General features: G+C 47.6%; 2 protein-coding genes across 6 annotated transcripts in view; both read left to right on the top strand.

The window, feature by feature from the left end:
• satb1a (SATB homeobox 1a) overlaps positions 1 to 256 on the top strand; it is an 8,438-nt gene extending 8,182 nt beyond the window's left edge. Inside the window, exon 11 of the mRNA XM_084695437.1 lies at positions 1 to 256. This exon is cut by the window's left edge and continues 1,292 nt beyond it. The gene's annotated coding sequence lies outside the window, so the exon portion shown is untranslated.
• Positions 257 to 2,498: 2,242 nt separating this feature from the next.
• Positions 2,499 to 15,376, top strand: tbc1d5 (TBC1 domain family, member 5). 5 transcript variants are annotated; one of them, XM_084696573.1, is made up of 23 exons: positions 2,499 to 2,604; positions 6,428 to 6,464; positions 6,589 to 6,710; positions 7,366 to 7,417; positions 7,600 to 7,708; positions 7,801 to 7,890; positions 7,969 to 8,043; positions 8,189 to 8,256; positions 8,366 to 8,468; positions 8,776 to 8,864; positions 8,965 to 9,015; positions 9,106 to 9,175; positions 9,407 to 9,579; positions 9,732 to 9,874; positions 10,164 to 10,270; positions 10,783 to 10,868; positions 10,992 to 11,269; positions 11,614 to 11,676; positions 12,168 to 12,373; positions 12,703 to 12,802; positions 13,430 to 13,509; positions 13,597 to 13,848; positions 14,011 to 15,376. In XM_084696573.1, exons 3-23 carry the CDS (start codon positions 6,614 to 6,616, stop codon positions 14,263 to 14,265), a joined length of 2,547 nt encoding a protein of 848 aa, XP_084552699.1. In that variant the 5' UTR covers positions 2,499 to 2,604; positions 6,428 to 6,464; positions 6,589 to 6,613; the 3' UTR covers positions 14,266 to 15,376. The 5 variants fall into 5 exon arrangements, with proteins under 5 accessions (XP_084552699.1, XP_084552704.1, XP_084552703.1 ...); XM_084696578.1 differs by having other exon boundaries at positions 13,972 to 14,089; XM_084696577.1 differs by lacking the exon at positions 11,614 to 11,676.
• The last annotated feature ends 24 nt before the right edge of the window (positions 15,377 to 15,400 follow it).

Here is a 15,400-nt window from a genome sequence, read left to right as displayed (position 1 = left end):
AATGAGATAAACAACTTCAAAACTGATGCGTGTTTACACTGTATAGGTTTTCCCAGTTTGTTGTGAATCATTGACAAGTATAGTGTCACAAAAATCAACATGTTATAGACATGAACTTGAGAAAGCACTTGAGATGCTCGAGACATCATTATGCCAGCAAATGCCTTGAATTACAGTGTATGTTACTGCCACTTCGGTTTTTTGATGTTCATTGTGTCCACGTTGATGGTGTCAAACCAGTTCCGCTGTATCCAGCTCAGACTATTTTTGTTTTGTTCCACAAAACATGCAACACATTCTGTGTTGCATAGCTTTCATCTACAGTATTCTATTCTGTCTAAAATTTTACTTTTTTTTCTCAACAAGATACATTCCACTGGCATTATTGTTATTATTTACATATACTGTCGTGTCTTTTAGTCGATGATGCTGATTTGAGGGAATATTGTTTTTAAAAGCAGGACTTGCATGCATGTTGTATGTTGCACGCATATTTTTGTTCACTCATTAAATTAACTTATTCTGTTCAATTCACCTGCTGTGCTTCTCATTTGTCTTATTTACAGTAAATCAAACCAAAAAACTGATCCTTAGTCTACAGCTCAATTCACGTGTATTATTCACAGATAAACCTTTTCCAAAAAATTAATTTCCTTTGTGAGGTACTTTTACCCAATAACCACAAATGGATATGAGGTGAAATCATGATCGTTATTCTTTAATGTTGCTCAACTGAGGATACTTTAATCAACTATACATTTTCTCTCTTCAATTATTCTAGCATATTCTAATAAAGCCCCTCTCCTTGGAATAAATCATAATTTTCAAAGGCAATTTCTTACATATTCATACATTTTGATTGGAAAGAATAATAAGGGATACAAACTGATTTCAATTCTTTCATTTAAACCCTTCTCTCGAGACGATAAAGTCTGATGGGTTAGTGATCAAATTACTTCCATTAGTCTCCCATTAATACAGTTAACTTCATATATGCCTGATCTTCTCTTTTGTTATTATTCAAAGTCTTCAAAGGAGGACACTAGATGATTCACGCACACATCTCATAATACAGTTCCTGAACCAATTGATCACACACCCATATTAAGACACAGCTAATATTAAACTAAATACAGTGTTCTGGATAAGAGACAGGGAGAGCTGAGAGTGCCAGTGGGGTTTCTTGGCTGGTACTGAAATGTCAACATGATCAGATGTCAACATGCGCCGTTGTCAATATGCTTTGAGTGAGTGGGAATATTAAATGATAGATGAACTGAAACCTCCTCATGTCACACTGATAGGTCTTTCTTTGGCATGATATTGTTTTGTCTTTCAGTCAGCTGTTTGCCCTGACAGGGTCATGTCTGTGTCAGTTGGCATGTGCTTATAGCGGGTGCCATTCCATTGGACCACTGCGTGTTTTATCAGTTTGTGAATGGATCCCTGTTCCTGGCTGAGAGACACTGACCATCTGTGTTGATGGCCTGGCCCATGCACCAGTGGAGCTCTGGTTCACCCTCATGTGTCTCTCAATACAGACCTGTGTATCTCTCGCGTAACGGTTTCTACTTTGTCCGACCGTCTTTTTTTTGTGTGTGTCTTTTCTCCTCTCTTTCTGTCACTGTCATATCTCCCGTACTTTCTCAAAAATATTTCATACCTATCTCATTCTCTCCATCTCTTTTTTTTTTCCTCTGTCGGTCACCATCCCTGTCTCTCTCTCTTTACATCTTCTGATGTTGCACATGACTGTTCTTCCTCAGATGGTAAAATGTTCAAGGCCCATTTCCTCAGAATGGCTTTCAGAGTAATTCAATAAAGCTTAGTGCTTTCTGTCATCTGTTTCCATGACAATGCCTTTGTCTGGGCCAATCAGAGTCCTCAGATTCCTCATCATCAGTAATATTAGCGATAATAATGATAATGGAGTTCCTGAAAATGCAGCACCCATGATGATAATGGTAATGGTAATGATGATTATTATTATTTCACAAAACTGCCCCTCTCACTCTTGTCCCCCCTCCCTCATCACCGTACCTCAGTTGTATTCATTAATACCAGTTAATGACCCCACCCTCCTTCACACACATTACTATAAAGGGACTCATTTAAGTTTTACCGTGATGACCCTCGTCCCAAACAAGCATAGGCCATATCAACATATTTGCTCCAGTGTAATTCCCACCCAGATGACTCTTCAGAACATTGGATAGTCAGGAGAAAGTCTAGTCATAAAATGTAGTAATCTCGTGAAACCAAACAAGTAACTGTGACAATAGGCTGAGAATCAGACAATGGGAAATGATCATGACATTTGATCAGTGTACTGTTCGTTGGTTCAATACTTACATGCATACCTCAACGACGAGATATATACACAGACGTGCCTCACATTTGACCGATATTAAATGAACGATATAAAATATGTCGAGTCTTGATTGATAAGATGGATTTGTTTGCTGACGTCACATCAATTTACCTCATTGGTCACATGTCCTTTCTGCTGTGCCTCAGGCTTAGTACCTCCGCCTGACTTGAGAGTGTTTACAATCTGTAGATAGACGGACTGACCGAGAAGAATGGGGAGTTCCGCATGATCAGGTAGATAGACTACTAAACGCCAGAATGGTCAAACTCCTTGTTCTTTAATATCCCCTGTGATTTGCATGATATCTTAATTTCGGACATTTGCCGCTAATGCTTGTCAGAAGTCTAAAACGGACAAGGCCTTTATATCCTAGCTAGAGCTACAGTTGTTAGCCAAGCATTGTTGTTCGGGTACAACTCAGCTAGCTAACTAGCTGTGAGTTTTTTTTTGTATTTGGCTAACGTTAGTTAGACAGATTCGTTTTTGACAGTGTCATTTTAGCTAAATATTGTCGACGTGTAAAATATCGTGGGTTGAAATGGGATATCATCCAAACGCAGCATATCCGCAGACTTGCTTGGGAGAGCAAAGATATGTTACTGTGGCTAGCTACTTTGTCTATTCCGATTCCATTGTTTGGCGGCTCGAACATTCACATTCAAAGTATCCCCACCAACAGTCAACTTGTTTGTAAAATGTTCTCATGAGGTTGAAGAAGGTTTCTTTTAGTTGACACAATGTGCATTAAACCCCTCGAGAAAGTTGAACGGTTAAAGGCATCGGTGCTGCAGTATGAAATTAGTAGTTGTCAGGACCTCTCGTCGTAACTCGCTAACTTACCTAAACATAACCTACCTGGCTAGCACACACCCACATGCATTATGTACGCATACTATCTAGGCCTAGTTGATTAACTCAACACTTAATTGCTACGTCAGGCGGTTTAAGATGGCTGTCAGTTGTCTGTTGCATTATACTGTTTGCATTGATTCTTAATGATCCGAACCCAACATAAGAATCGTGTACAGTGAGTGAACTGGCTGCATAGTTAACCCTTTGATCAAATGGTCTAGGTACTGGACACAAAGAATGCAAGCACAATGCAATACGTTCTTTTCCTTAGACACACTTTTAGTAAATCTAGCTGACAGCATAGTCCGGGTATCTGAGTCCTTAGTTGACCATTAACACACGTCATAACCTGCCATATGTTGTGTTCATAGCCCTATACTTGACATAAACTGGTTAACTGTTTATAAACATGCACCAGAAGACTATCTACTGTCACGCATATGAACAGAGTAGACACTTTGTGTGTGTTTTTGTCAGCCTGTATGTGCACCTGAATGTACTTTACTATTCATAGGCTATTCACACACATTCAGATGCACACATTATGCTTAGTAGGCCATGTGAATATGTGGCTGTGCATTGACCACTCTTCAGGTCACTGACTGTCAGTTACTAGTAATCTTCTCATTCTGTACTTGTACGAGGTAGGCCACATTTCAAGCAGTACTACTAGTAGTAATTTCTCATTCCGTAGTTGCACGTGTTCAGCTTTTAATCAGTCGCTCATCACCCAGGATCTGTCTGAACAGAAGCCATTTGGTCTGGTTGCTCAGATCATGTGACTCTTAAGGCTGTAGGGCAGTAATTTAGTGCTGAAGTCGAGGCATGTGAGTTTGTTTAACTTGGGATGGGGGTTCTCTCCCCCCCCCCCCCAACAACATTTTGCTGACTAATCTCTGTCACCTAGCTTCCCTTATCAGCCTCATAGTTTCCTCATACCTGGCTACTCCAATGCCTGGTATCAAATGCTCCTCACTGAATGGAAGCATGTAGACAAGGCTTCATCAGTTCTTCCTGGTCTTTTTGAGGAGCAATGAGAGCAAATCATCCTCTTTTTGTCTTTCATTTGAGAATGGAGGGTAGTTTACCCTACACAGTCTTTCCTTCTGATAGAAAGTCCAAAGGCACATGAAAACAGTTTAATAGGTTAAATAGCTTAATCCATGAAAAAGCTATTCACTTTCCACCCCAAGAACCTGCAGTCACATGGTTGTAACCCTGAAGCCTGTGTTGTTGGTTTTTTTCTTTCTTTTTTTCATACAGCATGGATGAACAGGCCTATTTCTATCTATGCAGTGCAGCCTGTCTGTAGATTCACTGTCTCCTGGATGGCTTTTCACAGCAGTAATGATGGAACTCTGAGTGCACTCTAGCTTGTCAACTGATCCACCGTTCTAGAGCATTCTCACATCCTCAAAGAATCTCAACAGATTCTGAGCCTTCCTAGAAGAACATGCATGTGTTATAATCCAATGGCCATATATAGATCAGATTTGTCACCTGTGCCCAACTGAAACATTACTGTGAGATAAGAAACTGTCATGCACTCTTAACTTCATGCAAATGCAAACTGGTGGCATAGGGACTAGGCTAAATATGCTAAGAGGAAGTGAGTTGTTTGGGTAGTCCTTAGTGAGTTGTATTTAATGTTGACTTGACATACAGTCCCTGGGTTTGCTTGGGTCCTGTTCGTGTCAGGTCCCAGATATGCCAGTGTAAATACACATCGATGCACCAAGTCTAACATCATAATAAGTCCTGTGCCAGTTATGGGTTTATCACTGTAAATCCCAGGATAAAGTCTGCCACCTGAGCATATGGTAGCAAGACAGGCAGCACTATTTACCTATTGATTTATTTATGCGTTTCATGATGTATTGATTTGATTATTTCATGAAAAATGTATATGTTGAATTATTGAAGGTGATTTGTGGTAAATTATGCAGTAGTTAATTTGCCTTGATTATTATGTTTTGAAGTTTAGTGTTATGGAGCAGGAGGCTACTGTCTGGGACAGAAGTAATGAACACTGCGGAAGAGAAGGCTTCCTTCAGGCAGCCTGGGTGCAGGCTACAGCCTGGAGCAGCACACACACACACACACACACACACACACACACACACACACACATACAACATTCCTCTGCATAGTCTTAACGGGGAGTGAGTGAGTGAGTGATATGGGGAAGTAACTGCCTTGTTCACTGCATCTCTCTGTCTCTCTCTCTCTCTGAGACTGCAGAGAGAGTTGTTGATGCAGAACGAAGTTCATCATGTACCTTGTGAAATGAGGAAGTCCAGCCTGAGAGGAGCCGCTGGGACAACACTCAGGATCTTAGTTTGTTCACTGTCCATCTTGTCATGGTCTATACTTCAGGGGAGTTTGAAACGGTGCCACCTCTGAGGTTGTATTTCCAGTTTGTCTCTCCAGAGATTGAATTGAAATATGCACAAAGGGAAATTGGCGAGCAGGTTTTATTATTCAGATGAAATCTTGTCAGTCTTCCCTTTACCAGAAAAGATTACGGGAACACGTCACATTATTTACCTCTTCAACGCATCTCTAACTCGCTACGGTTGCAGATTAGTTATGATTATTTAATGGGATAATTCCTTCTAAAAGGAAATAGGAGAAAGACAAGGGGAGGAAACACAGAAGGATGCATTAGTCTTTGTGAGAAACAGATGTTGGTGAGCCAAACGGGCGAATATATTATGCATATAAAATTATTTCTATTTTGATAGCTTGCCTAGCTGATTTATCGCGTGCCATTCTGTGCGTCTAGTTAATAGGTTTAAGAGTTGCCTTTGTTGTGTTATTTCCATAATTAATAAAGGGAAGAAACATAATTCGCAGGGAACGCGTGCTAGGATGCAGGCATGCGCCTCTGCATCCACCCTGCATCCCCAAACACGTAAGTAATCCAGTCAGATTAAGCGCGAGAAAGGCAGGAGTCGATTAACCTAGATTGGGGGGAAAAACTGGGTTTACTGAACAAATAACAAAGTTATCTTTTCGTGTGACGGTGTTCAGGGTAGGTTCAGTCATGCGTGTGCACTATAGGCGTTGAGTTCCCCTTTTTGATTTTGTTTTGTCTCGTGGTCACAATTCAGAACACAGAAGAAAATGACAAAAAATGTCACCTTTCTTCATGTAATGTTACTTCCTCACAAGGTTAAAACTTTTTCTCCTATCCTCTTTCAGATACCAAGCTTTCTACGAAAACGCAACATTGTGACTGGTAAATCCTCAACCACAACCACTCAGTCCTACACATTATAGAAGCTGCAACACCCACAATCTGTCTCAGTTTAGGCTGAGGGCTTTCCTTGACAGCCAGACCCCCCTCTGTTGCCTCCCTCTAGGACCAGGTCTCACCGGTTGGCGGTCATGCAGCACCCTAACTTCGAAACCCGTCACCCTCTCCAGACGGAGGACCAGGAGACGGGCTTCGACCCGCTGAACAACTTCAACAGGAACCGCAGCCGTGAGTCCCCATTTGGCACTAAGGCTTCTGAAACACTTCCTCGCTGCCCGACAAGCTGGATGACCAGGTTAAACTGGAATCATCCGCCCCCCATGTGAACAACACCCATTAGAAAGGTAGCTTCCCTCTGGGGCAAAGACCGTGAGCAGGAAGGAGGGAGAGGAGAACTGAGGGAGGGAAGTTTGAGGAGAGAATTGGAGCAGATTGTATAATTGTGAGTCATGAACGTGCCTGATGATGCCTACAGGCAGATGGGGGATTGCATGTACTTGCAGAAAGGGGATGTGGATGGGGGGCGGTGTTGGCTGTGCGTGTTGTTGAGCTGATGAATATTCATCCTGAGTGTCTCAGAGGAGTAATACACTTCTGGAACTAATTTTGATTGACAGGTTTCAGAGTGGAGCTTTATTTTTTTTATTTTTTTCCCCACCGTGGGCCAAATGAGAGTTATTAGCGATGAAGATGTTTTGCTGTCGTGGCTCTCCCTCCGTTCTGCCTCTCCTGGATAGGGAAGAGGCGAGCCCATAGAAACAGATGGAGGAGACTTTCCCTCGTCCCCGATGTTGTTGACAAAATGTGAAACGAGAACAAAGGCACTGTTGATATGGTCTCCTCGTGGCTCAGTCAAACCTTCTTGACTTTGTGTGTTTGGTAGGAAGTTCCGACAGCTCGTTCTCGGAGTCGGAGTCGACATTCCTCTCCTACAGGTACGAGCTGATAGGAGGACGTAGTTTGGACATGAACACGTTCATCACAACCAGAGTCACAAACATCTAATCACTGACCAACAAGCCTACATTAGATTATACTGTACATGATTGGTAATTAGAAATACTTTGAAAACCCTTAATCTCTGATTCTATCTCTGTCCCTTTCTCTCTCTCTGAAGGAAAGAGTGGGAAGACTTGTTTCTCAATAGTAACTACCTGGCAAGGATTCGACAGGCAGGCATCAACGGCAAATTGCGGAGCAGCAGATTTCGTAGCGTGTGCTGGAAGGTAACAAGCATGTTGATCAGCGTATGAGTTTAGATTAAACAGGGTTTGGGATCGCCACTGTTTCTGAGCGGGCTGCGGTTGTGTCTTGACAGTTGTACCTGGACGTTCTTCCAGAAGACAAGAGTCAGTGGATCAATAAGACCAAGGAGCTCCGGGCCCAGTATGAGAAGATCAAAGAAACGGTGTGTGTGTGTGTGTGTGTGTGTGTGTGAGAGTGTGTATCCCCAGTCACTGACTGCTGCCTGTGTCCCCCTCCTCAGCACATAACCAACCCCCGCAAGGCTGCTGGTCAGCAAGACCTGGTGGTCAACAACCCTCTGTCCCAGGACGAGGGGGTAAGTGGTCCAAGGATGGAGGTGGGGTATTCAAGTGAGCCCCCCCCCCACACTTTCTGAAATCTGCGGTAGATCCCCGCACATTGGCTAACTGATGTGGTTCACCGGATGTTTCTCATCCTTCACCTTCTCCCCGCTTTCTCAGAGTTTGTGGAACAAGTTTTTCCAGGACAAGGAGCTTAGGGGGATGATCACCCAAGATGTGATGAGAACGTGAGTCTCCTCAGTGGACGAGTCTCATAACGCATCGCAGTCTCGACTCTTTGCGACTCCCTCTCTCTTTCTCCTTCTGTCCATCCATCCATCCCTCCTTTGTCTTCAGGTTCCCAGAGATTAACTACTTCCACGGGGAAGATGTGAGGACCAAGCTGACAGACATCTTGTTCTGTTACGCCAGAGAGAACGAACAGTTGCTGTATAAGCAGGTACTGCAAGCTCTGCACAGCTGCACATGGAGCATTAGATCCATTACTGACACAATAGGAGCCAATGAACAGTGCTCTTAACAGGAAGTGACACGTGGCCAGGCAGTTGGTAATGATGGGTAATAATGTCAAATTATACCCCGCCAATGTTCATCCCAGACCTCGTACATCACGGTTAAAACCCCGGACCACTCTGAAACATATTTCACTCGTCTCCTATGTCTCTCTCTTTTCTTTTTGCTTCTCTCTTGGACTCCTCTTTCTTCCCCACGGTCTGTCCCTCCATCCCTCTCTTCTCTCCCTCCAGGGAATGCACGAGTTGCTGGCTCCCATTGTGTTCGTCCTGCACTGCGACCACCAGGCATTTCAGCACGCCAGCGAGACTGCGCACCCAAGGTCACTTCCTGCTTGTGGACTCTCACTTCCTTCACTGAGCCCTTGTCCCCTACATAATACATGTAACAGTGTTTTCCAACCGTCTCTCTTGGTTTCACAGTGAGGAGATGAAGTCTCTGCTGGATCCTGTGTACCACGAACACGACGCCTAGTGAGTGAGCGCCACAAGTAACACTGAACACCAGTCAGAGTGTGCCGTTCCGTGACTCACTGTGTGTGTGTGTGTGTCTCGCCCCCACAGCGCCATGTTCTCGCAGCTCATGGAGACGGCAGAACCCTGGTTCTCCAGCTTTGAGAGGGAGGTCCGAAAGGTCTGTCCTCTCCCTGATGGGTGTTTTTATCCACCTCACAGAACTTTTCAAACTGCCTCCCAATCAAACTATATTTCTACAGCTCTTTTCTCAGGAAAATAGTGCCCCAGGCTCCACATTTGCCCCCCTTTTCAGACACACACCCATAGAACTGCGCCTAAACCAACCCAAACCCTCAACCCAAAGGGGGCCTTTTTTAAAGTCTGCGTGTTCCTGTGGTTGTGGCCGCAGGGGAAAGAGGAGATGCTGACCAGCATGCCCTTCGCCCGGCCGCAGGACGCGGGCCCCTCTGTCGCCATAGTGACCAAAGTGAACCGCATCCAGGACCAGCTGGTGAAGAAGCACGACGTGGAGCTGCACATGCACCTGAACCGTCTGGAGATAGCGCCGCAGATCTACGGCATGTGAGTGGGGCTGCGTGCGGGTGTGGGACTGGGAGCACAGTGGCATGGGAGGTGTGTGTGTGTGTGTGTGTGTTCATAAAATCCAGCCTAAAGTCCAGGGATACGCATGTACTTAACTTGGTGTGTAACTTGTCTGTGTGTGTGTGTACCAGCCGGTGGGTGCGTCTGCTGTTTGGCCGGGAGTTCTCCCTGCAGGACCTGCTGGTGGTGTGGGACGCCCTGTTTGCAGACAGCATCACCCTGGACCTGGTGGACTACGTGTTCGTGGCCATGCTCCTGTACATCCGGGATGCGTGTAAGACCCCTCTGCTCTGTCACGGGACTCTCGACCCCGCCTTACTGACCCATCTACCCAGCCGTCACGGCCGGCCAGCCAATGGCAGCACACCTGCTTACAGTGTTTTCCTGTCTCTGCCTCTCTCTATCTCTATCTGTCTCTCTCTCTGTCTCTGTGTCTCTGCCTCTCTCTCTCTCTCTCTCTCTATCTGTCTCTGTCTCTCTCTCTCTCTCTCTCTCTCTCTGTCTCTGTCTCTCTCTCTCTCTGTCTCTCTCTCTATCTCTCTCTCTCTCTCTCTCTCTCTCAGTGATTGCCAGTAACTTCCAGACCTGTCTGGGTCTGCTCATGCACTACCCGCCCATAGGAGACATCCACTCCCTGCTGCACAAGGCTCTGTTCCTCAGAGACCCCAAGGTACTGCACGCGCACATGTTCGCTCACACACCCGCACACTGTTCTGGGGTTAACCTTTGAGGAAGAGAGAACATGTGTGATTGATGGCATCGTATGTGATCTGACCCAACAGTGTTGTTTTCGTCTGAAGTGAGCTGTCATCTCTGAAGAGTGTGTGTGTGTGTGTGTGTGTGTGTGTGTGTGGGCGTGTTCCTCCCTGTGGCCCCGTGTGGGATGTGACCCCGTGTGGGATGTGACCCCGTATGGGATGTGACCCCGTGTGGGATGTGACCCATGTGAACGGTTCAGGGATGCTCCTGTCTCAGGCGGGTGGGGGGGGGGATGGGTGGGTCTGATCTGGAGTGACATCACTGCCTTTGGCAGGGGCCACCTTGTCAGGACTCGTCCCCATCACTACCACACCTGGGGGTGTGTGTGTGTGTGTGTGGGGGGGGGGGGGTGTTTACTCACACATCAGATGTCACACACACACACATTATTATTCACCAGCGTGTGCTGGTCTTCTCCTGTAGAACAACCCAAGACCTGTCAACTACCAGTTCCAGCAGAACTTGGACTACTATAAGACCAGAGGAGCCGATCTAGTGAACAAGTCCTGGTAAACACACACACACACACGCTAACACCCACACACACACAGTATAATAGTACATTTCATACCAACCACTCCTGAAGATTTCCCATTGGCCTCATTGACCTGACCTCCTCTCCCCCCCTGCAGTTCCACAGCTAAGCCGGCTCCTCTGAACATCAACAAGGTGTCTAACAAGGTCTCCAGTAGTCTGCTGAGCTTCGGCAGGAAGCTCATTGCTCCCGCCATGGCTGGCGCTTCCAGCGGCATCTCTCCAATCAACAGTGAGGTGCTCTCTGCCCCCAGCCCCGTTTCCGTGGCGCCGGCCCGCCCCTCGGCCGAGCCCCTCCAGCAGGCCCCCCCTCACCCCCAGTCTCAGCACTACCGCCTGCTCAAGTCAGAGAGCATGCCTGTACACCTGAGCAAAGGTGAGCATGGAAGCACATGCAGTACAGACACACACACACACACACACACACACACACACACACACACACACTGGCTGCAACATTAGTAGAAACCAAAATGACCCTATCATAGTTATTAGCAGCATTCTGGGTATGTGTTAACATTTGAGTGCATGCGCTTGCGAGCATCCACATGTAAACCACTTTTAACCACTGGATGTTTGCACGTGTGTGTGAGGGGGATGTATTTGGACTGAGTACGGTTGTGAGTGTGTGTGTGTGATCTTGAGTGTGTGTGTGTGTGTGTGTGTGTGTGTGGCCATGAGCAGTTAGATCATTGCTCGCCTTACTCTCCTGTCTGTTAGATGTAGTTTCAGACGGACTCTCTCAAGTCTCTCTCCCTGCCCAGATATTCTCTGACTCACAAGGTAACTTCTGCCACACTGCTTGTGTGTCTGTGTGTGAGTTTGTGAGTGTTTTTTGTGTTGTTGCATGATTGTATCATTCATTGCAAACCAGCAGAGCCAGTTAGAATGACTTGCAGTTCAGTTTGCCAAAACAGTAAGTTGTTTTAACAACTGAACTGAAATTCAGACTGAAAATAATTGCTTCTGTTCTTGTGTTTGTCAAATTGTTCGGATTGTCTTGTGCTTCTGTGCTATGTGTATATTGGTTTTACATTCTCTATGGTATAAATGAATGACTGAAGTTACAACAAGTGAATCAGTTCTAAAATTGAAGACCTGACCTGAGAAGGGAGTGGATTTGTTTGTCAACTGTAACACAATCCATCTTCTCTATAGCCCCAGTTATGTTCAAGATGTAAACAATGCTGTCATTCTACTTCCCTGAGCACCACATCCTCCTTAGACTGCCTCTGACCTGAAAATCTGTGTCTCAATCTCCCTTTCCATCCCAGGCCACGCCTCCCGAACGGTTAGCTCCTCCCCCAGTATCGAGAGCCTCTCCGGGGGGCGTGGTCATGCCACAGCGTCCCCGCCCCTTCCTCCCTCCAGGGGAAGTGACGTCAGTACCTCGTCCCCGCCCCTCTCGGCCACCAAGAAGGACTCCTTCTTCAACATCACCCGCTCGCGCTCTCACAGCAGGACGATGGGCAGGAAGGAGGTACAGAACACCTCTCCTCTCTCGCTATGCCTCTTGCCCCCCTCTCCCCTCCTTCCCCATCTCACCCTGCCTCTCCCTTCTCTCACTATGTCTCTCGCCCCCTTCTCCCCTCCTTCCCCATCACACCTGCCTCTCCCCTCTCTTGCTATGTCTCTCGTCCCCCTCTCCCCTCCCTCCCCATATCACCCCGCCTCTCCCCTCTCTCTATGTCTCTCGCCCCCCTCTCCCCTCCCTCCCCATGTCACCCTGCCTCTCCCCTCTCTCACTATGTCTCTCGCCCCCCTCTCCCCTCCTTCCCCATCTCACCCTGCCTGCTGTGTGCTTCTCAGGAGGAGGAGCTGGAGGGGCAGGTCTCCTTCCTGCAGGGCCAGATCAACGACCTGGAGGCCATGAGCAAGTACTGTGCCAAGACCATGAATACACACATCGGTCAGTTTACACCCACACACAATCAGTAGGAGCACGCTTGGGTTTTATAACTGTTTGTGCGTGGGATCACTATGTGGTTAGCTGACTGACTGCCAAGCTGAGTGGCTGCCTGGAAGGGTGTCTGGCTGTCTGCCTGACTGGCTGGTTGTCTGCCTGACTGGGTGACTGGTTGTCTGGCTGGTTGTGTGCCTGGCTGGCTAGCTGGTTGTCTGCCTGGCTGGCTAGCTGGTTGTCTGCCTGGTTGGCTAGCTGGTTGTGTGCCTGGTTGGCTAGCTGGTTGTGTGCCTGGCTGGGTAGCTGGTTGTCTGCCTGGTTGGCTAGCTGGTTGTCTGCCTGGCTGGGTAGCTGGTTGTCGGCCTGGTTAGCTAGCTGGTTGTCTGCCTGGCTGGGTAGCTGGTTGTCTGCCTGGTTGGCTAGCTGGTTGTGTGCCTGCCTGGGTAGCTGGTTGTCTGCCTGGTTGGCTAGCTGGTTGTCTGCCTGGGTGGCTAGCTGGTTGTCTGCCTGGGTGGCTAGCTGGTTGTCTGCCTGGCTGGCTAGCTGGTTGTGTGCCTGGCTGGCTAGCTGGTTGTCTGCCTGGCTGGCTAGCTGGTTGTGTGCCTGACTCTGTGACGGTGCATCTCTCCACAGGGAAGATCCAGGAGGTCATCCTGCAGGAGCACCTGGAGAAGGAGGACGAGGTGTTGGTGGCACTGGCTGGCCTCAAACAGGTACAGCAGCGTGGGTGTGTGTGTGTGTGTGCGCGTGTCCGCGTGTCCGCGTTTGTATAACCATCTCTATTTCTTCCTGTGTGTCAGATCAAAGACATCCTGAAGGGGGCGCTGCGGTTCAACCAGAGCCAGCTGGAGGCGGAGGAGAACGAGGAGATCAGCATCGCTGACGACCACTACACTGCCGCCGCTGCCGCCGCCGCCGCCCAGCACGCCGCCGGGCGCCGCCACGACGACCACGGCAAAGGCCAGGACTTGGACGGCGAGGGGAGAGTGAGCACGGAAGAGAGGGAGGAGGAGGAGGAGGAGGAGACTTCCTCCACTCCACCAGACACACAGGTACACGTCTGCCACTCACCTGCAGACTGAGCGCTTCCTACAAACCCGGCTGCTTGATTCAGACTTGCCTTTTCCGCTGTCTGTTTACCGGCTAACTGGCTGCTTTTTCCTCTGATGACCTAGCTAGCCCTCTGATTGACGACCAGGTGTGTCCTATACCAGGTGGCGTCATCCGTGGGCTCGGAGGGGAAGAACTGGGACGACTACATCCTGGTCTCCCAGGACCTCCAGACCTCCGAGGGAGGGGCGGAGCGCACCCCGCCCATCAGACGGGACCTGGTCCGGCCGGAGCCGGAAGGGGCCGGGGCGTTCCAGGATCCCCTGCTGAGCGCCACGTCGGGCTCCTCCAGCCCGGACGAGGGCAGCACCCACAGCAAAGACTCGGACTTCACCATCGTCAACCCCGCGGACCTGTGAGCCGGGGGGCCCCCTGCTGGACGGGGGTCAGACCAGCCTTCTCTCCAGCCGCGTCATTACCAGGAGAAGAGGACGTGTGGAACTGACCTCGGGTCTGCTTCCAGGGGCTTTGTTCGTCATCCCGTGTAAGCGCTACAGCTGGATGAGGAAGAAGAAGAAGAAAAGAAAAACGACTTGCACACGTGGACTGAAGACTTGGAGCTGTCTATCTTCGGACAGTCAAGTCGCCAATATCTCCTAACCTCTCTCATCCCTCATCTCTTAACCTGCCTAACTTGCTCTGTGTATGCTCAATACTGTATGCTTTGTCCTCTCCCTATAGCCTGTATCCATGTTATGCATGGTTATCAGTGGCCCAAACCTTACTTTCTAAGCTGTGACTTTAAATGGTGTTGCCTGTATCTACCAGGAGAGGGCGCCATTGGATTAGAACTCCACAAAGCTCCCCACGGATGTTCTTGCTGAATTATTTCTGCATTATCAATAAGGGGAGCCTTCCCCCCCCCCCTTTCTCCAATGGGTGTAGTATCCTGCTTGTCCAGAAGGGGGAGATCTCTATGTCCCTAATGCCTGTAGGTCAGCCTAAATAGATAATCTTGCCACCATTCATCTCATCCTCAATTGTCTTTCTGCTTGCAGTTAGAGGTCACCCCTAGCCACAGATCCAGGGTCTGATTCCAACCCCATAAACTTGCCAATCCTTGTCAGGTGGATGGAATATCAGGTCCATCTCGGCCTTCTCCCACTCCTCACTAACCAGTGCCTACAAACATGTTCATCCAGACCGGTGCACCTGAATCTTTCCGTCTCTTAAGCTTTGTTCATTTTTTTGTTTTATGCAAAACCCATTAACCCATAGTTATGAGGTTAAAGCTATTAAATTATGGAATATTTGTTGTTTATTATTTCTTTTTCTTTTTTATTATTGATTCCTTGTGATTGTTTTTATGCAACAACCAATTATTCTCCAGGTGTCTGTTCTGTTTTAGTTCTTCTGCTTCCTGTGGTAGCCATGGTAACCATGGCACCAAAGGATGTCCCTCTTGATGACTGTACAATTAACTATATTATAGACCAATAAACAGAAAGCTCTTGCTGTAGTATAACTAAATGAGTTTGTGGTTTCTGCTTTGTA

Source organism: Hypomesus nipponensis, chromosome 4, assembly GCF_054491055.1.
Source record: "Hypomesus nipponensis isolate SF chromosome 4, ASM5449105v1, whole genome shotgun sequence".
Classification (NCBI taxonomy): Eukaryota; Metazoa; Chordata; class Actinopteri; order Osmeriformes; family Osmeridae; genus Hypomesus; species Hypomesus nipponensis.
The sequence above is the reverse complement of the archived record's forward strand: the minus strand, read 5'-3'. Positions and strand labels throughout refer to the sequence as shown.

Bases quoted from the DNA above. Each gene is read 5' to 3' on its own strand.
- tbc1d5 (XM_084696573.1), top strand. From the start codon at position 6,614: ATGCAGCACCCTAACTTCGAAACCCGTCACCCTCTCCAGACGGAGGAC. The intron at 7,891-7,968 runs GTGTGTGTGTGT...CCCCCTCCTCAG, and splicing joins ATGAGAAGATCAAAGAAACG to CACATAACCAACCCCCGCAA. The intron at 12,803-13,429 runs GTCAGTTTACAC...ATCTCTCCACAG, and splicing joins GACCATGAATACACACATCG to GGAAGATCCAGGAGGTCATC.